The 21,604-nt window shown below is 42.5% G+C and overlaps 1 protein-coding gene across 1 annotated transcript in view; it reads left to right on the forward strand.

The window, feature by feature from the left end:
- LOC111952319 (myocyte-specific enhancer factor 2B) overlaps positions 1–21,493 on the forward strand; it is a 26,310-nt gene extending 4,817 nt beyond the window's left edge. The window contains exons 2-9 of the mRNA XM_023970892.2: positions 9,736–9,819; positions 9,934–10,137; positions 10,451–10,585; positions 10,847–11,036; positions 11,873–12,018; positions 16,893–17,004; positions 17,084–17,192; positions 17,548–21,493. Coding sequence (XP_023826660.1) covers positions 9,766–9,819; positions 9,934–10,137; positions 10,451–10,585; positions 10,847–11,036; positions 11,873–12,018; positions 16,893–17,004; positions 17,084–17,192; positions 17,548–17,875 — 1,278 coding nt within the window. The 5' untranslated portion in view covers positions 9,736–9,765 and the 3' untranslated portion in view covers positions 17,876–21,493. The remainder of the gene's footprint in view (positions 1–9,735; positions 9,820–9,933; positions 10,138–10,450; positions 10,586–10,846; positions 11,037–11,872; positions 12,019–16,892; positions 17,005–17,083; positions 17,193–17,547) is intronic.
- Positions 21,494–21,604: the final 111 nt, after the last annotated feature.

The following is a 21,604-nucleotide window of genomic DNA, read 5'->3' on the forward strand; positions in this document are numbered from 1 at the left end:
CCCTGTATCTACGACCAAGACCAGCTAAGATCCTTATTTTTGATACTGTGAACCATCAGATCCTCCTCTCCACCCTCTCCGAGCTGGGCATCTCCGGCGCGCCCACGCTTGGATTGCGTCCTACCTGACAGGTCGCTCCTACCAGGTGGCGTGGCGAGAATCTGTCCCGCACCACGTGCTCTCACCACTGGTGTCCCCCAGGGCTCTGTTCTAGGCCCTCTCCTATTCTCGCTATACACCAAGTCACTTGGCTCTGTCATATCCTCACATGGTCTCTCCTATCATTGCTATGCAGACGACACACAATTAATCTTCTCCTTTCCCCCCTCTGATAACCAGGTGGTGAATCGCATCTCTGCATGTCTGGCAGACATATCAGTGTGGATGACGGATCACCACCTCAAGCTGAACCTCGGCAAGACGGAGCTGCTCTTCCTCCCGGGGAAGGACTGCCCGTTCCATGATCTCGCCATCACGGTTGACAACTCCATTGTCCTCCCAGAGTGCTAAGAACCTTGGCGTGATCCTGGACAACACCCTGTCGTTCTCAACTAACATCAAGGCGGTGACCCGTTCCTGTAGGTTCATGCTCTACAACATTCGCAGAGTACGACCCTGCCTCACGCAGGAAGCGGCGCAGGTCCTAATCCAGGCACTTGTCATCTCCCGTCTGGATTACTGCAACTCGCTGTTGGCTGGGCTCCCTGCCTGTCCATTAAACCCCTACAACTCATCCAGAACGCCGAGCCCGTCTGGTGTTCAACTTTCCCAAGTTCTCTCACGTCACACCCGCTCCTCCGCTCTCTCCACTGGCTTCCAGTTGAAGCTCGCATCCGCTACAAGACCATGGTGCTTGCCTACGGAGCTGTGAGGGGAACGGCACCTCCGTACCTTCAGGCTCTGATCAGGCCCTACACCCAAACAAGGGCACTGCGTTCATCCACCTCTGGCCTGCTCGCCTCCCTACCTCTGAGGAAGTACAGTTCCCGCTCAGCCCAGTCAAAACTGTTCGCTGCTCTGGCACCCCAATGGTGGAACAAACTCCCTCACGACGCCAGGTCAGCGGAGTCAATCACCACCTTCCGGAGACACCTGAAACCCCACCTCTTTAAGGAATACCTAGGATAGGATAGAAAGTAATCCTTCTAACCCCCCCCCCTAAAAGAGTTAGATGCACTATTGTAAAGTGGTGTTTCCAACACAACTGCTGGGTTGTTTGGTTGACCCAACTGCTGGGTTGCAGGCGTTGGTTCACTTAGTTGGGTTCTTTTCTATAAAAACGGCTTGGTTATTGGTGCTGGGTTATTGAGCTATGACCCAGCGGGTCAGATCAGTAGACTAGAGGCGTAGTTTAGTAGGGGCTTGGCATTCAGACAATTCTTTTTAACCACCCATGAGTGTAAATGTCATTCCTGTTCATCTGTTCTGTTGCATAGTTGTCACATGTAAAGGTTGGATATTAAAATGTTTGTAGTTTCAATGATGCTTACAGAAGTGTATGAGCTTCCTGAAAGTCTATGTAAATCCCATTGTTGGGATGCAATAAGGTGGTATATCTTATTATAATCCGTAATAAATCATCAAAATATTAAAGAAGAATGTGTAAAAAAAAAAAAAAAAAATGCTCTTTGCATTATGCAAACTTAACCTACATTTACTCTTATGGCTTGCCAATAAGAGCTTGCTGAAAGCCACGCCCCTACAAGCCACACCACCTGAAAATACACCAAAGATTGCATTAAAAAAGAAACAGCTGCTAGGTCAACCCAGCATGAGAGTAAAAAATATCAAAATTATGCTTAAATTAACCCATGTTTGGGTAATCCCAACAACTCAACATGTTGGGTTATTCACGCAACCCAACTAGCTGGGTCAAAATAAGATGTGTTCTGTCCATTATTTAACCAGTGCTGGATTACCAAATAACCCAAATTGGGTTGTTTTTAGCCCATCATTTTTATAGAGTGTATTCATGTACAGTGTTATGACCTGGCTCATAGTTCGTAACAACAAAAAGAAACCACGCCTGACTTAAATGTTAAAAGTAATACATGTATTAAACTAAATAATGCTAAATACAAAAATATAACATAAGCTATGGATGTCTGTAGGATCAGTAGTGTATGCAGGGTGTTGTATGGTGAAAACCAACTAAAAACCCAAAAGGTGGTGGAAGCCAACATGCCAGTCAGGGAAGAGAGAATGTTGGCTGATGTGCTCACCCTTAATAGCCTGCAGGCCAAGCCTTCCCAGGTGCGCCACATCAACTGACAATCCTCCCAGCTCTGCCCACTGGGCTCCTGCAAAAAGCATCCCAGCAGACAGAGTGGGAGGGATGTCACAACAGTTGGTTGAATAGTGTAATGGCGCCACAGTTATTTTCATTCAGTACAATGCAAGGTGATGCAATCATAAATGGTGCAGTCATTTGGTGTGTTCTTGGTGGACGTCTTGTTTATGCAATCCAATATCAGAGCAGTTACTACTAATTTGGCCCAGTATCTGTTACTAGTACGCTGCACTATATATTTATTAGACTTGTCTACTTTCTAATTCTGGCAGTCTTAATAAAGCGGTATTATTCGTAAAGAGTTTTCATTCATAGAACATTTTGTGAGTGCCAACGATGTATGAATTAAAACATTGATTCTGTTGCGTTTTACAGTGTGATAGGTGAGAGTGTCTTGTCTGTAGAGGCTAAGTCCAGTGGATACTTTATAAGGTAATGATAGGTGCACAGAGGTGGATTCCTCAGAAATGCCCATAGTGCCTGTGTGCCAAGCATGGGCGAGGGGGCAGCGGGCACTCTGGGGTACTCTGGGGGTCGTGGGAACACCGGCACCATATCCGTTCACTCACAATTTGGATGTAGCCTCTAAATATAGAGGAGGTCATACATGCCCAATATGAGAGGAAAACGAGGGGAATACTCCTCTGGGCTTTGCATCAGTAGAGACAGTACAGTTCAGTCAGCTGCTTAGACAGCCTGCAGCTACGGCCAATCCAGCTGAGGATAGGGATGCAGAGAGCTGCAATAGGCCTTACTTTCTGATCTCAACAATCAACTTATCTCAAGCAATAAAACACAAACATTTTGTGTGATATACGACCGGTATTGTTATCACTTACTTTGCAGTAAGGTGCTGAATGTGATTTCTTGATCTTGATCTGTAACTTATTGGTGTGCTAACAATGCAAGCATATACTGTACCTTAAAGGGCAACTCCGCAACTTTTCAACCTCAAACTCATTATCTTCAGCACCATACCAATGTCTATAATACAGTGCATTAGGAAAGTAGTCAGACCCCTTCCATTTTTACACATTTTGTTACGTTACAGCCTTGTTTTAAAATGGATGAAATATATCATTTTCCTCATCAATCTGCACACGATACCCCATAATGACAAAGCGAAAACAGGTTTTTATACATTTTTGCAAATGTATTAAAACAAAAAAACAGAAATACCTTATTTACATAAGTATTCTGACCCTTTCCTATGAGACTCGAAATTGAGCTCAGGTGCATCCTCTTTCCATTGAACATCCTTGAGATGTTCTTACAACTTGATTGGAGTCAACCTGTGGTAAATTCAATTGATTGGACATGATTTGGAAAGGCACACACCTGTCTATATAAGGTTCCACAGTTGAAAGTGCATGTCAGAGCAAAAACAAAACCATGAGGTCGAAGGAAAAAAGTCTAATCAAACTTTATTTGTCACATGTGCCGAATACAACAAGTGTAGCCCTTACTGTGAAATGCTTACTTACAAGCCCTTAACCAACAGTGCAGATGTAGGTAGGGGTGAAGTGACTATGCATAGATAATAAACAGTGAATAGCAGCAGTGTATAAAACAACTGGAGGGGAGCGGGGGGTGTCAATGTAAATAGTCCGGTGGCCATTTGATTAATTGTTCAGCAGTCTTAAGGCTTGGGGGTAGAAGCTGTTAAGGAGCCTTTTGGTCCTAGACTTGGCGCTCTGGTACCGCTTGCCATGCGGTAGCAGAGAAAACAGTCTATGACTTGGGTGACTAGAGTCTCTGATGATTGTATGGGCTTTCTGGATGGCAGGAAGCTTGGCCCCAGTGATGTACTGGGCCGTATGCACTACCCTACTGTAGTGCCTTACGGTTAGATGCCGAGCAGTTGCCATACCAGGCGGTGATGCAACCGGTCAAGATGATCTCGATGGTGCAGCTGTAGACATTTTTGAGGATCTGGGGACCCATGCGTAATCTTTTCAGTCTCCTGAGGAGGAAAAGGTTTTGTCATGCCCTCTTCATGGGGAGGTGTTTAGTCCCAGGGTCCTTAGCTTAGTAATGAGCTTTGTGGGCACTATGGTGTTGAATGATGAGGTGTAGTCAATGGACAGCATTCTCACATAGGTGTTTCTTTTGTCCAGGTGTGAAAGGGCAGTGTGTAGTGTGATTGAGATTGTGTCATCTGTGGATCTGTTGGGGCGGTATGCTATTTGGAGTGGGTCTAGGGTATCCGGGAGGATGCTGTTGATGTGAGCCATGACCAGCCCTTCAAAGCAGGTGTACCGTAGAGCTCCGAGACAGGATTGTGTCGAGGCACAGATCTGGGGAAGGGTACCAAAAATCTCTGCAGCATTACAGGTCCCCAAGAACACAGTGGCCTCCATCATTCTCAAATGGAAGAAGTTTGGAATCACCAAGACTCTTCCTAGAGCTAGCCACCTGGCCAAACTGAGCAATCAGGGGAGAAGGGCCTTGGTCAGAGAGGCGACCAAGAATCTGATGGTCACTCTGACAGAACTACAGAGTTCCTCTGTGGAGATGGGAGAACCTTCGAGAAGGACAACCATCTCTGCAGCCCTCCACCAATCAGGCCTTTATGGTGACCAGACGGAAGCCACTCCTCAGTAAAAGGCCCCTAAATGACAGCCAGCTTGGAGTTTGCCAAAAGGCCCCTAAATGACTCTCAGACCATGAGAAGCAAGATTCTCTGGCCTGATGAAACCAAGATTGAACTCTTTGGACTGAATGCCAAGTGTCACGTCTGGAGAAAACCTGACACTATACTTACGGTGAAGCATGGGGGTGGCAGCATTATGCTGTGGGGATGCTGTTCAGCGGCAGGGACTGGGAGACTAGTCAAGATTGAGGCAAAGATGAACGGAGCAAAGTATAGAGAGATCCTTGATGAAAACCTGCTCCAGAGCGCTCAGGACCTCAGACTGGGGTGAAGGTTCACCTTCCAACAGGACAACGACCCTAAGCACACAGCCAAGACAACGCAGGAGTGGCTTCGGGACAAGTCTCTGAATGTCCTTGAGTGACCCAGCCTGAGCCTGGACTTGAACCCGATCGAACATCTCCGACGAGACTTAAAAATAGCTGTGCAGCGACGCTCGTCGTCCAATCTCCCCATCCAATCTGATCTGCAGAGAAGAATGCGAGAAACTCCCCGAATACAGGTGTGCCAGGCTGTAATCGCTGCCAACGGTGCTTCAACAAAGTACTGAGTACTGGGTCTGAATACTTATGTAAATGTGATATTTCCATTTTAAGTTTAATAAATTAGCAAAAAACGTAAAAGCTGTTTTTGCTTTGTCATCATGGGGTATTTTGTGTAGATTGATGAGGATTTTTTTTTCTTTTATCCATTTTAAAATAATACTAACATAACAAAATGTGGATAAAGTCAAGGGGTCTGAATACTTTCCGAATGCACTGTATGTGAAAACGGCGTGTTTCTATGATTTGTGGTTAAAATGAAAAAAAATGGTCTTAAAAAATGTTTCTCTGTGAAATCACAGGGTAGAATTGAAAGTAAGAAAAACAGTGATTTTCCAAAACCTGCAACGAGTTTCTCGCCGGAACGAGGTATTTTCTTGCTCTCCACGTCACCTCGAATCTCATAGTGTTAAAAAAAAGAAAAAAAGTTGTAACTTTTGATGACTTTGATAACGTTATATTTTTTTCTACAAAATGTAGAAAATCACAGTTTTTACATATATAGACACTGGTATTGTGCTGGAGATAATAAGAATGAGGTTGAAAAGTGGTTGGATTGCTCTTTAAAAAAAAAAAATGTTTCAACAATTCACTTAGTTTTTTACTTGAAACAAGTCATTTAGATCGCTTTACAGTGTTCTCAACTGTCATTCCCAGCTTTGCAAATAGGCTGCCATTGGAGCCCCCCCCCCCCCACCCCCAGAACTGCCTGAACATGGGAGAAGAGGGGGTGGTTTGCAACTTTTCCTGGTCTAAAACACACTTTTTATTTTATTTTGCTGTACTCCACCTTACAGGGAGCTGGCTGGTGTACACTGGTCCCGGGGTAACCCAGACTAAGGGAGTGCCAGCCTTGCATGGGCCTGCTCTAACTTTAGCCCCTATCGCCTCATCAGGGTATAAATAAATAGGCTGCAATGACGAGGGGGAAGGGTTAAAGAAAACAGATGACATTTTCCCATACTGTATGGTGGTTGGTGCTCTTATTTTGATAAGGTTGAGTGACACCACTGTGTATGGGCCTACCCTGCACAGAGACATTTCTCTTGCTTTGTTAGCTCTTTTACATATAATGTCGATCTCTAAAAAGCTACCAGGAAAGGGCTGAAGATAATATATTTAGCCTTAGAAATAAGGTTCATGAAATCAATAACTTGCTGACATTAGATAATATGAATATATTAGCCATTTCTGAGACTCACTTAGATAATTCATTTGATGATACAGCAGTAGCAATATAAGGATAAAACATCTATAGAAGAGACAGCAATGCTTATGGGGGAGGTGTTGCTGTATATATTCAGAGCCTTATCCCTGTAATGCTTAGAGAGGATCTTATGTCAAGTGTTATTGAAGTGTTGTGGTTGCAGGACTCTTGGCATATCTAAAGCCTTTTCTTTGGGGTGTTGCTATAGGCCACTAAGTGCTAACAGTCAGTATCTAAATAATTTGTGTGAAATGCTTGGTAGTGTATGTGATGTAAACAGAGAGGTCTACTTTCTTGGGGACCTGAATATTGACTGGTTTTCATCAAGTTGTCAGCTCAAGAGGAAGCTTCTCATTGTAACCAGTGCCTGTAATCTTGTTCAGGTTATTAATCAACCTACCATGGTGTTTACAAACACTACAGGAACAAGATTATCCACATGTATCGATCACATTCTTACTAATTCTGTAGAACTTTGTTCTAAAGCTGTATCCGTACCCATTGGATTCAGTGATCACAATATAGTGGCTATATCCAGGTAAGCCAAAGTTCCAAAAGCTGGGATCATACAAAAGATTTTGCTGTGACTTATGTGGATGATGTTAAAAATATTTGTTGGTCTGATGTGATTAATAAGAAGCATCCAGATGCTGCACTTGATGAATTTATGAAATTGCTTCTTCCAATTGTTGATAAACATGGACCTGTTAAGAAACTGACTGTTAGAACTCTTAAGGCTCCATGGATTGATGAAGAATTTAAAAACTGTATGGTTAAAAAAGATGGGGCAAAAGGAGTGGCTAATAAGACTGGCTGCACACCTGACTGGTTGACTTACTGCAAATTGAGAAATTATGTGACTAAACTCAACAAAAAGAAGAAACTGTATTATGAAGCCAAGATCAATGATATAAAGAATGATGGAAAAAAACATTGTACTTTAAATAAAATTATGGGCAGAAAGACAAGTTCAACTCCATCTTTCATCGAATCAGATGGCTTATTCATCACAAAACCATTTAATTATTATTTTATTGGCAAAGTGGGCAAACTTAGGCAGGAAATGCAAACAACGAACAGTGAGCCATGGTATTCATACATAAAAACACAAATAATGAAAGAAAAGCATTGCAAGTTTGAATTTTGTAAAGTTAGTGTGGGAGAGGTGGAAAAATTATTGTTATCGATCAATAACGACAAACCTCCTGGCATTGACAACTTAGATGGAAATCTAGTGAGGATAGTAGCTGACTCTATAGCCACTCCTCTCTGTCATATTTTAATCTGATCCTAGAGGAATGTCTTTTTTCTCAGGTCTGGAGGGAAGCAAAAATAATTCCACTACCCAAGAGTGGTAAAGCAGCCTTTACTGGTTCTAACAGCAGACCTATAAGCTTGCTGCCAGTTCTTAGCAAACTGTTGGAAAAATTGTGTTTGACCAAATACAATGCTATTTCTCTGTAAACAAATTAACAACAGACTTTCAGCATGCTTATAGAAAAGTGCACTCAACATGTACTGCACTGACGCAAATTACTGATGATTGGTTGAAATAAATTGATAAGAAGAAGATTGTGGGAGCTGTAATGTTAGATTTAAGTGTAGTTTTTGATATTATTGACCATAACCTGTTGTTGAAAAACTTGTGTTATGGCTTTTCAACCTATGCCATATCTTGGATGCAGAGCTATCTATCTAATAGAACTCAAAGGGTTTTCTTTAATGGAAGCTTCTCTAATGTCAAATGTAAAGTGTGTTGTACCACAGGGCAGCTCTCTAGGCCCTCTACTATTTTCAATTTTAACAATGACCTGCCACTGGCATGTGTGTCCATGTACGCTGATGATTCAACCATATACACATCAGTAACCACAGCTAATGAAGTCACTGAAACCCTTAACAAAGAGTTGCAGTCTGTTTTCAAATGGGTGGCCAGTAATAAACTGCTCCTGAACATTTCTAAAACTAAGAGCATTGTATTTGGTACAAATCATTCCCTAGTGTTCTAGACCTCAGCTGAATCTGGTAATGAATGGTGTGGCTGTTGAACAAGTTGAGGAGACTAAATTAGTTGGCGTAACCTTAGATTGTAAACGGTCATTGTCAAAACATATAGATTAAATGGGTGTAAAGATGGGGAGAGGTCTGTCCATAATAAAGAGATGCTCTGCTTTTTTGACACCACACTCCAAAAAGCAAGTCCTGCAGGCTCTTGTTTTGTCTTATCTTGGTTATTGTCCAGTCTTGGGGTCGAGTGCTGCAAGGAAAGACCTAGTTAAGCTGCAGCTGGCCCAGAACAGAGTGGCACATCTTGTTCTTCATTGTAATCAGAGGGCTGATATAAATACTATGCATGCCAGTCTCCCTTGGCTAAGAGTTGAGGAGAGACTGACTGCATCACTTCTTCTTTTTGTAAGAAACATTCATGTGTTGAAAATCCCAAATTGTTTGCATAGTCAACTTACAGCTCTGACACACACACTTACCCCACAAGAGGGGGTCTTTACACAGTCCCCAAATCCAGAACAAATTCAAGAAAGCGTACAGTATTACATAGAGCCATTATTGCATGGAACTCCGTTCCATCTCATATTGCTCAAATAAACAGCAAACCTGGTTTCAAAAATTACGGCACAACGCCTCTCCCCTATTTGACCTAGATAGTTTGTGTCTATGTATTGATATGTAGGCTACGTGTGCCTTTTTTATGTGTATGTAGTTCTGTCCTGGAGCTGTTCTTGTCTAATAATGTTCTTTATTATGTTTCATGTTTTGTGTGGACCCCAGGAAGAGTAGCTGCCTTTTGAACAGCTAATGGAGATGCTAATAAAATACCAAAGTGCAGTGGTCTCAACCATATGGTTTGCTTTTTGAAAGTTTGTCAGGTTTGATTGTGTAATGGTTTGTTGATGTTGCCATGAGATCTACAAGAGATTATTTATCGCAATGGGATATCCTGGTGAAATGTTCTCTCTATTATGTGATGAAAAGGTGATGAGTTAAAATTATTGAGTTTTGATGAAAATGTGATATTTTTTCACAGTGTAAAGCCACCTGTCAGACAGCAATCACAATGGGAAGGAAGAAAATACAAATCTCTCGTATCCTGGACCAGCGGAATAGACAGGTACAACTCTTTGATTATTTCTATCACTTTCCATCATTATTGTATTTGCCATGGTTTAGTTAAACAGTCCCACATGATAAATAATACATTGAACCAATATGTTTCTGTCCCCAGGTGACGTTCACCAAGCGTAAGTTTGGCCTGATGAAGAAGGCGTATGAGCTGAGTGTGTTGTGTGACTGTGAGATTGCCCTCATCATCTTCAACAGCACCAACCGTCTGTTCCAGTACGCCAGCACTGACATGGACAAGGTCCTACTCAAGTACACAGAGTACAGCGAGCCTCACGAGAGTAGGACCAACACAGACATAATGGAGGTATAAATACATTACTAGGTCCACACATTACTCAACATGTTCTCCTATACAGTATGTGTAGTCATTTGTTATATCCAAGGTTCCAATTACATTCATTCCCAATGAAGTTGAGATAGCTTTGATTTTTAAATGCTTAAGCTTATGAAATGCTTACTTGGGCAACCCTATAATGCATTGAAAAAACAATGTTGGTACAGCCCACTTCTGTATCATTAGGTCATCCCAAATAGGCAATAGTATAAACAGGCTGTAGTATGTGGTATCCTTAAGGTAATGTCTGTGTGCTGCTCTTTTCTCTGTCCTGTTGCTGTAGACTCTGCGGAGGAAAGGCCTGGGTCTGGACGGGACAGAGCTGCTGGACACTGAGGAGCCCATGCTGGTGGCAGCAGAGAAGTTCGGTTCACTAAGCGAGGGCATGGACCTCTCCCTGGCCCGCCAGCGCTACTACGTAACTACTCACACTTGTCTTATGAAACACATGCTGTCTGAGCCAAAGGCTGTAAATGGACTAAAGCTGTTTCATTGATTTATTGTATTCAGTGAAGAATGGCAGTTTGAGAAAATGATTATATTGAACGGTCGAACCATTAATTTGACTCAGTGAGCACATTTTGTACTTAAAGAGACACTTTAGCAGTACAATGCAGCTGCAATAGACCTAACTTTCTGATCTCAACTGAAACAGACACTCTCCCATATTTCTCCTCAGGCCCCGTCCCTGCTCTCACCCGAGGCCCAGTTCCTGGTGACTGCTGGCTGTGAGAATGGATACCCCAACTCATCCAACCCCAGCCTGAGCTCCCACAGACCCCCTGCCTTCAAGCCCCTGGGCCCCAGACCAGGCTCAGCCAGCCCTGCAGGGCCCCACAGCCACGCTGCCTTCATGTCTCCACACTCAGGTAAGACCTGGCCCCCTAGTTCTTCGTTGCAAACATTCCTAGAGGGTTAGAGGTACCATTCTTGTCATTGATTGCCTACAGAATGTGAGGCCACCTCAGTGCTGTGCAGCTGGCTGTTCAAACAGGAAGTGTGTGTGTGTGTGTGTGTGTGTGTGTGTGTGTGTGTGTTGGTTGGTGTGTGTGGGTGTGTGTGTGTGTGTGTGTGTTGGTGTGTGTGTGTGGTTGTTGTGTGTGTGTCGCGTGTGTTTGCGTGTGCGAGTGCATGCATACGTGCTGTGTGAAACACCCCCCCCACGAGTGAAACAGCATCTGGAGGCTGATCTTTGGTTTCTGAGCAGTGAGTGTGTTGCACCTGCTGGTCATCTCAGTTGAGCTCAACTCCACTTTTCATACTCTATAGTTAGTAGTAGGGATGCCACTCAATGGTTTGCCATCGCAACTGAACTATCTAGTCAATTAACGCTGCATTTTGAAATGCTTTACACTGTACATTATGAATCTTGTAATTTTCCTTTTTTATCAATACATATCAGAGCAAAACGTATGTAAAAAAAATAATTAAAAAATGCTTATTATGCTTACTGACTTAAAGTAGTTATTATCAAGGTGTGAATACATTTTTCATTATGAGGTTAACATTAACAATGTACGTTTTGGTCATCTGAAGTGCCCCATGTCTATAAGAGATAAAGTTTAATCCTAAAAAAGAACTTCTGTTTTACAGGTGGAGTGAGTGAGAGAGATTGAGAGAGAGTGAATGAGTGTACTGTCTGTGAGTGAAACATTATTCTACCCACATCTGTTTTTCACTTCCTATTTGTTTTCTCTCTGTAAAGGTATTGGCTACTCCATGTTCTCCCATGGCAACCTGAGCCGGGCCTTGGAGATGAAGACTCCTCCCCCTTTGAACCTGGGCAATGACAACCGGCGGGCAGAGAGCCACCCTGGTATGGGTGGCATTCGCGCCAACCTCAACAGTGCTGTAAGGATCTCTTAAATCCTACTTGTCAGTCATAACAAGAGGTTAGCAGGAGGTTTTGCAGTACTGCAGGCTACAGAATATAGTTTCACTATCACTCATGGACCAATCAGAGAGTAGGGTTATGACAATGTCATTGCAAAGGGACCAATCAGAGAGCAGGGTTATGAGGATGTTATTATGAAGGGACCAATAACAAATACATTTTAATTTGTATTATTAGGATCCCCATTAGCCGACGCCAATGGCGACAGCTAGTCTTACTGGGGGTTATGACAATGTCATTACAAAGGGACCAATTAAAGAGCAGGGTTATGACAATGTTATTATGAAGGGACCAATCAGAGAGCAGGGTTAAGACGATGCCATTACCTAGGGACCAATTAGAGAGCAGGGTTATGATGATGTCATTATGATGGACCAATCAGAGAGCAGGATTATGGTGATTTCATTATGATGGAACAATCAGAGAGTAGGGTTATGACGATGTCATTAGGATTAACCAATCAGAGAGCAGGGTAATGATGATGTCATTATGATGGACCAATCAGAGAGCAGGGTTATGGTGATTTCATTATGATGGAACAATCAGAGAGTAGGGTTATGACGATGTCATTAGGATGAACCAATCAGAGAGCAGGGTAATGACAGTATCATTATGTTGATGTCATTATGAAGGGACCAATCAGAGATCAGGGTTATGTTACGGTGACCATATTACCACCACACCGGCAGTCACGAGTCATGACAGCAGTCAAATTCCATGTAACCGTTTAGTCACGGTAACTAGGCAACTACTAACTTCTCCAAGCTCTGATGCTGCTGATGGTCAATAGTAGCCTACCAAACTTGCTAACTGCCTGGTACTCAGCACTCTATTGTCCCTCTAGTCACTCTGACATCAATGCAAATGTATTCGAAAATCAAATCAAACACTTCATGAGAGCCAAAGAGCTCATGTTGCGCAACATTTCTGTAGGCTATGCAATTGCATAAGAAAACAGAGTTTTGATGGCCTCTATTAAGGTGGATCCCATCAGTTTATTTCTCAACTTTCCTAATATTAAGCACATTGCTTTGCTTTACAGCAGGAGAATAGCTTATCTGGCTGGCATGAAAATTAACCATGGAATAAGCATCCTACATTTGCTATTTACAGTGTATTTGGAAAGTATTCAGACCCCTTCTCCTTTTCCACATTTTATTATTCTAAAATGGATCAAATAAAATAAATTCCTCGTCAATCTGCAAACAATACCCCATAATGACAAAGTGAAAACCGTTTTTTAGACATTTTTGCAAATAAATAAAAAACTGAAATACCTTACTAACATAAGTATTCAGACCCTTTGCTGTGAGACTCGAAATTGAGCTCAGGGACATGTTTCTACAACTTAATTGGAGTCCACCTGTGGTAAATTCAATTGATTGGACATAGGTCTGAATACTCATGTTAATGGGATATTTAATTTATTTTATTTTATACATTTGCTAAAATTTCTAAAGACCTGTTTTTGCTTTGTCATTATGGGGTATTGTGTTTAGATTTTAGAATAAGCCTGTAACTTAACAAAATGTGGGAAAAGTCAAGAGGTCTGAATACTTTCCGAATGCACTGTAAGGTCATAGATGACATGTCTTTTTTTCCCCTGCCCCTGTTCCGAGACAGGTGCATGATAATGCAAAACTAATTTCACACAAATATGATTTTGTATATGTAAAGACAAGATTAAATCAAGAATAGTCTGATGGGTGACAATGTTAGCCTATCACTTGTTGATGATATATTATCATTTGTGAATAATGTCCAGCTTGTGTGCATTAAGGCAAGAAATCATAGTCCCACATGTAGCCTAGCCCATGGGCCTATATGTTTTGATATGGTTTGTATCACAACTAAAGTGGCCAAATAACTTCTTAAAATTAAGCACATTCATCCGCTTACAACTGGTGTTGCTGCGCTTATAATGTGAAGAAATAGCCTAATATTTTATCAGCATTATAAGATACATGTTTTAATCTGTTGCATCAGCCTCTTTTAAAAGGTTTTTGATGTGAGTGGTTGTATTAATCTGGGATCTATCGCATCCCACTGTCACGCCTGCTCCCACTTCCCCTCAGGCTGCCCTTCATTACGTACACCTGTCACCATCATTATGCGCATCAGCACTCATTGGACTCACCTGAACTCCTTTACTTTGTTGATTGCCCCTTTATATCTGTCTGCTCCTCAATTTGTTACCCGTGTCAGCATTATTGTCATTTTGTTTTCCCTTGTCCAGATGCTGTCCGTACTCTGTTCCTGTCCGTGTTTCATTAAATGTTCACTCCCTGTACTTGCTTCTTGTCTCCAGCGCCTGTCCTTACAGAATGCTGACACCACTATTTGAAGCATCAGGGAGTTCTTGTTTTTTGTTTTTGGTGGTGACCGATGGAACAGGGGTTGCCTCAGCTGGCTCGTCGGGCTTCCACGCCTTAGCTAGCTCAAGAGGTTTCCTTTCCTCGGTTGGATCGGCAGGCTCACATCCCACGTCATGCCTCAGCCGGCTCGTCGGGCTCCTACGCCTCAGCCGGCTCATCAGTCTCCCATCCCACATCATGCCTCAGCCGGCCCATCAGGCTCCCACGCCCCAGCGGGATCGTCAGGCTTTCATGTCTCAGCCGGATCGTCGGGCTCCCACGCCTCAGCCGGCTCGTCGGGCTTCTACGCCTCAGCCGGCTAGTCCAGCGCCATGCCTCGGCCAGCCCGTCAGGCTCGCCCAGGTGGGATGCAGGGTGGCGCCCCTAGAAGGGGGGTACTGTCACACCTTCTCCCGCTTCCCCTTTCTGGCACACAAGGGCGCCAGGCTGCCCTTCATTACGCAGACCTGTCACCATCATTACGCACATCAAGACTCATTGGACTCACCTGGACTCCCTTACTTTGTTGATTGCCCCTCTATATCTGTCTGCTCCTCAGTTTTTTCCCTGTGTCGCATTATTTTTGTTTTGTTTTCCCCTGTCCAGACGCTGTCCGTATTCTGTTCCTGTCCGTGTTTCATTAAATGTTCACTCCCTGCACTTGCTTCTTGTCTCCAGCATCTGTCCTTACACCCACAACTGCCCCAGAAAATGTTTGGAATATTTATTTCTCGCACAGAAGGACAAGTTGACCAATAGAATACGTCAACCGTTGTACTATGGTGGATAGTAGATTGACATAGGCTAAAGCTTTTGCTGTTCGTTAGGCATACTCATCTTGTTGGCTGACGAAAAGTAAATGTGTAGAGTTCTTCTAGCATCTTAAATATACGCCTTGGAATTCGATAAGAAGAACGCGCACAGTTGCATCCCCGATGTGTCTGTCTTCACTTGTAGCCTACTTTGGAGCTGAGATAGATGCCTGTGAGAAGAACCCGATCATGTGACGGGCATTGGCTAATAAGAATTGCGATATCTGAGAGAGCCATGTGAGTGAGAGGTGCATCAGAACATGTAGCCAGGAGAAGTGAATTATAATTATTATATTCAGTCCAAGGGCACAACGGCCACTGGCCGCAAAAGGCATTTATTCTTTTAGGAGGCATTACAGCCACACTAGGGGGTTTCTGTCAAGTTATTTGAGGCATTATCAAGTGCTTGACAAATTGTGAATGAGAGACTGATGAAGTTTGTGCAGCCTGTGCAAGAAACAATGCAGAGCTCATGCCTTTCATGCAACTTTTATCATCATTAGAGTCGCTTCATGCAGCCTTAGAACGTATTAAAAATCTAAACATATAGCTCAATGTTTGTATGACAACTAAAGTTGCATAAATAGCTCTAAATTAAGCATATAGTGGGACCTATTTCTTTGTTAACCACTCAATACAGAATAGCCGCGTGTGCGCACGCCCTCAGAAATCGTTTGGAGAAAACATCCTTTCTATTTTATTCAGCTTTGTTCAATTGTATTCTTCATACTATAAAATAATGCCACGGAATTCTAAGCAATTCTTGTCTGCTAAATGAACTAGAGTAGCCCACAGCCATATGGCATAGCCAGATCAGGTCCTAACATAAGGACAACTCCGAGTATGCTATTCTGTTCTTCTGAAATATACTACATTTTCTTCATACCATGTTTCTTTAGACCTGTCTAAAATAAATAATGGATTCATTGTGATGGTGTAGGCTATATTAAATTGATTTATTTGACTTTTTAAAATGTAGGTGTTCCAGGTCTGCATCAGTGGCTTGTAGGCTATGCGTGGAAGCCAGGAGATGCTAAATGTGTTTATGTTAATTAAAGGTCAATTACCATGAGACCGGCAGTTATTTGCTTGACAATCACCGGCTGACAAAATGCAATGACTGCCACAGCCCCAGTTATGATGACGTCCTAATGATAATGTCATAATGAAGGGACCGATCAGAGAGCAGAGTGATGACGATGTCATTATGATGATGTCATTATGAGGAGACCAATCAGAGATTAGGGTAATGACGATGTCATTACGAAAGGCCAATCAGAGGACCAACCACACTCACGCTTGTACACTATAATTCTCACTCTCACACTTACTCACATGGCCTGTATTTAAGCAATACGGCCTGAGGGGGTGTGGTATATGGCCAATATACCACGGCTAAGGGTTGTTCTTAGGTAAAACGCAACGCGGAGTGCTAGGTCACAGCCCTTAGCTGTGGTATATTGGCCATATATCACAAACCCCTGAGGTGCCTTGATGCTAACTGGTTACCAACATAATAAGAGCAGTAGAAATAAATGGTTTGTCATACCCATGATATACGTCTGATATACCACGGCTTTTAGCCAATCAGCATTCAGGGCTCGAACCACCCAGTTTATAATGTTTTGAACTGAGTAAATGCTTCTCTCTCCATGTAATGTTCAGAGAGGCATACTGTACCAGGGCATGCACCCAGGGAACCACATGCTGACCATGGGGAAGGCAGGTCTGCTGGGCCAGAGTCTTGGGGGCTACGGCCTCTCTGCTGGACCATCTGGTAAGACTGCAGCTCTGCTCTTCTGACATCTGTATGTGCTTCTTGGTTAGTGATATAAAATAATCATTCTCTGTCCCAGACTACAGCCACCCAGGTTTCTCCCATGCTGTGAGTCTACAGCGTGGTACAGTAAACCCGTGGCAGACAGCACAACAGCAGGAGCAACATGTACCCCACCTCAGCCCAGTGTAAGACCACTGATATAAAACCTTATTCAATTACTAAGTGTTAAACATTGAACAAGGATGGACCATGATGCTGTTGTTATGAGTCTTCTAGTGCCCTTAATAGGAAAAATAGCATGTGTGGATTTATTTCATGCTTTATGTCCCTCAAACTCAACTTTTGACCTCAAAGCCAGTTCAACTGCGCTTTTTCAGTGTTWCCCTCTAATCAGGGACTAATTTAGACCTGGGTGCAATTAATTATCAGGTAGAACAGAAAACCAGCAGGCCTCGGACTTCGTAGGGTATGAGTTGAATACCCCCGCTCTATGTGACGCATATTCTCTTCCCTTTTCTCTGTCTGCTTGCTGTGTACCAGGATGTCCAGCGGAGGGTGCTCTTTCCCCTCTCAGACCTCCACCCCCACCACTCCTCCTCACCCCTCCCTCAACCTCAGCATCAAATCAGAGCGAGCCTCCCCGGAGCGCATCTGCTCTGCGACCTCTCCGCCGCTGCAACATCTGAGGCAGCACTCTCCAATGAGCACCCCCGATTCTGCTCTCCCCACCCCCCAGGAACCCTACCCAGCCAATGAGAGAGAGGAATTCTCCAAAGGAGGTTTTCCCTACCCGGCTCAGCAAGGGGCAGAGGAGAAAGGGGGGCTGCCCCTGAGGCAATTAGAAATTAGCGATGGATGGCAGAGATAGTTGGCAGCGTCTACCACACACCACCAACTCTCCTTCAAGCCAAGCCAAGCCTGCCACATGGTTGCCCACTCACAGAGAGAGGAGGATGGGGAGATGAGGTTTATTCATTCACATCATCCCAGAGGAAAGAAAGACCCCCCTTAGAGCTGGGCTGGAATCTCCCTTGTTGGTGATGAACATATGTCACTGCCTCTCTGATCCTGATCCTGAYATATTGTCTGGGTGTGTTGTTGTTGGGTTTTGTTGGTTTGTCTGTGTGTTGGGGTCAGAGGTTATGTCAAACCACATATCAGTGTGGTTCTCTCATCCTGTTTGAGCTACAGAGCAGAGGGTGAGGGAGTATCAGTCATTTAGCCATGTTCTTAGAGCACCGTGTTTCAGAGTAGTACTTTACATTCAGGTCCCCAGTTACAGTGCCTTCGGAAAGTATTCAGACCCCTTGACTTTTTCCAGATTTTGTTAGATTACAGTCTTATTCTAAAATTGAAGAAATTGTTTTTTTTCATCAATCTACACACAATACCCCATAATGACAAAGCAAAAACAGGTTTTTAGACATTTTTAACATAAGTATTCAGACCCTTTACTCAGTACTTTGTTGAATCACCTTTGGCAGTGATTACATCCTCGAGTCTTTTTGGGTATGACGCTACAAGCTTGACACACCTGTATTTGGGGAGTTTCTCCCATTCTTCTCTGCAGATCCTCTCAATATCTGTCAGGTTGGATGGGGAGCGTTGCTGCACAGCTATTTTCAGGTCTCTCCAAAGATGTTAGATCGGGTTCAAGTCCGGGCTCTGGCTGGGCCACTCAAGGACATTCAGAGACTTGTCCAAAAACACTCCTGCATTGTGTTGGCTGTGTGCTTAGGATCGTTGTCCTGTTGGAAAGTGAACCCTCACCCCTGTCTGAGGTCCTGAGTGCGCTGGAGCAGGTTTTCATCAAGGATCTCACTGTACTTTGCTCCGTTCATCTTTGCCTCGATCCTGACTCGTCTCTCAGTCCCTGTCGCTGAGAAACATTCCCACTGCATGATTCTGCCACCACCATGCTTCACCGTAGGAATGGTGCTAGGTATTCTCCAGACGTGACGCTTGGCATTCAGGCCAAAGTGTTCAATCTTGTTTTCATCAGACCAGAGAATCTTGTTTCTCATGGTCTGAGAGTCTTTAGGTGCCTTTTGGCAAACTCCAAGCGGACTGTCATGTGCATTTTACTGAGGAGTGGCTTCCATCTGGCCACTCTACCATAAAGGCCTGATGGTGGAGTGCTGCAGAGATGGTTGTCCTCCTTGAAGGTTCTCCCATCTCCAGAGGAACTCTCTAGCTCTATCAGAGTGATTATCGGGTTCTTGGTCACCTCCCTGATCAAGGCCCTTCTCCCCCAATTGCTCAGTTTGGCCAGGCGGCCAGCTCAAGGAAGAGTCTTGGTGGTTCCAAACTTCTTCCACTTAAGAATGATGGAGACCACTGTGTTCTTGGGGACCTTTAATGCTGCAGACATTTTTTGGTACCCTTCCCCAGATTTGTGCCTCAACACAATCCTGTCTCGGAGATCTACCGACAATTCCTTTGACCTCATGGCTTGGTTTGTAAATAAGGTATATCTGTTTTGTCATTATAAGGTATTGTGTGTGGATTGCTGAGGATTTTTTCTATTTAATACATTTTAGAATAAGGCTGTAATGTAACAAAATGTGGAAAAAGTCAAGGGGTCTGAATACTTTTCGGAGGCACTGTATATAACTTTAATGCTTTAGCCTTTAGCCCAAAATCAATGAAGTGGTCAGCTCACAGGAGACCGATTAGGGAGCACCACAGTTCTACTCATCTATCATAGTGGCACGTCCTCTGTGATAGTGAGTGGGAAGTTGGTCTGGATAGGAATTGATTAAAGAAAAACAAAAATGCAATCTGCACTTATGGATTTTTGTATTTAAAATCTGTGCATCAATAAGTCTCTCAGGGATTTGGATCATTGGTTCCATTATACAGGGTTAGTGTTGCTTTTTAAGGCTAGAAAATTACTGAGCAAAGCTGTTTGTTTTTGCACTATATACTGCATAGTTAAAGTCTTTATTTCTGGACACTGGCCTTAGTAATGCAAAATTATGACAAATTTAAGACTAAAGGGAATGTAACATGTGCTTTATTTCTTATAAATGGATATTGTGTTTAATTAAATTATTTGTGAAGCAATATCCAAAACAAGTCAACATTTAGCATATAATGGCGTATAAGAATCCCCCATTACTAGTCATCATCATACATCTTCAATCTATTCCTGCTTGTGATGCTCAAGGTCCATATTCACTTTAACCATTTTATAAAGTTGAGCTTTACTACTTTCAGCACTGTTGTATTTTGTTTAAATAAATTCCAGTTATTTATTAATTCCTGAAAAGGAAACACATTTTCAGTGGGGCAATGGGAATAGGGTATGTTGACAATCAGACACCTATCAAATAAACTGCATAAATTAACTTTTGTCTATGGAAAAAAAACATTACGACACATTTTATTGCTCGTGTGAGTTTTTTATATATATTTTTTTTTTAAATGATTTTTGTGTTTTATGCAGATCATTTGTGGTGTGTTATTGTTTCATTTATCCATTTTATGTTTAAAAAGTCTGAAAATAGTTAATGTAAAATGATCTTGTATCCATTTTGTTTCTTGTGGGTTTGTGTGTAGATTGAGGTGAACTCCTTAGTCCACAAGAGGTCAACGTATTTCACACTATCACTCTGAAGGCAAGACAATGCAGAAAGAATCAGCCATTAGTGCTACTACTGGCAATGAATTATCTGATTTTCCATGGCAAAAGTGACAAGTTAATGCAGTGCACTGTGATGGTATTCAGATAAAACTGCATAATTAGTGTATTGAAGACATACACAGAGGGTATATGGGCAGGTTCTGATTGACAACATGGAATTATTGCCAGGAGAAATGTTTATGTGTCTGACAAAACTATTTAAACTGTGGATAAATGTAGAAAGTGAAAAACAGTAACTTCAGTTACAAACAGTATTCTCGCAGATACATTAAAGTTCTTTTGACATATTTTTGAATATAAGCACTTGTCAGTAAAAACCACACAGGTTATTCCAGCACATCAATACCACTGGGCAAAAACTGGTTGAATCAATGTTGTTTCCATGTCATTTCAACAACAAAAAACAATGTGATGACTTTGAATTAACGTGGAAAACTGATTGGATTTGCAGAAAGTCATCAACGTAAAGGAATTTCGTCTTTATTTCACCCAACTTTTAACCTAAATACAATGACATTGTGACATTTTTTATTGATTTCATGTTGAATTTACATTAGTTGACAACACAATCAAATGTATATCAAAACTATATGTTGAAATGACATTTATGCCCAGTGGGTAGTGTCAGCACTGGCAGTATTTATCAAAACAACCCATGGCTTTATACATATTTTAATGACGTGGCTGCCTTTCAATTAGCATTATTTGATTTGTAAGTTATTTTGACCTGAAGGCTGTACATCTAATTGACTGTAATTTAAAAAAAACTGATTCAGAAGTCACAGCATTTCCTTTGGTGTATATTTATCTGAAGACCGATAAAATGCTATCTACTACGTGTATCTTTCATATGTCCATTTATTTATCTAGATTGTTCCATTGAATCAATCAATCAATTTTATTTTATATAGCCCTTCGTACATCAGCTAATATCTCGAAGTGCTGTACAGA

This window comes from Salvelinus sp. IW2-2015, linkage group LG26 (genome assembly GCF_002910315.2).
Source record: "Salvelinus sp. IW2-2015 linkage group LG26, ASM291031v2, whole genome shotgun sequence".
Classification (NCBI taxonomy): domain Eukaryota; kingdom Metazoa; phylum Chordata; class Actinopteri; order Salmoniformes; family Salmonidae; genus Salvelinus; species Salvelinus sp. IW2-2015.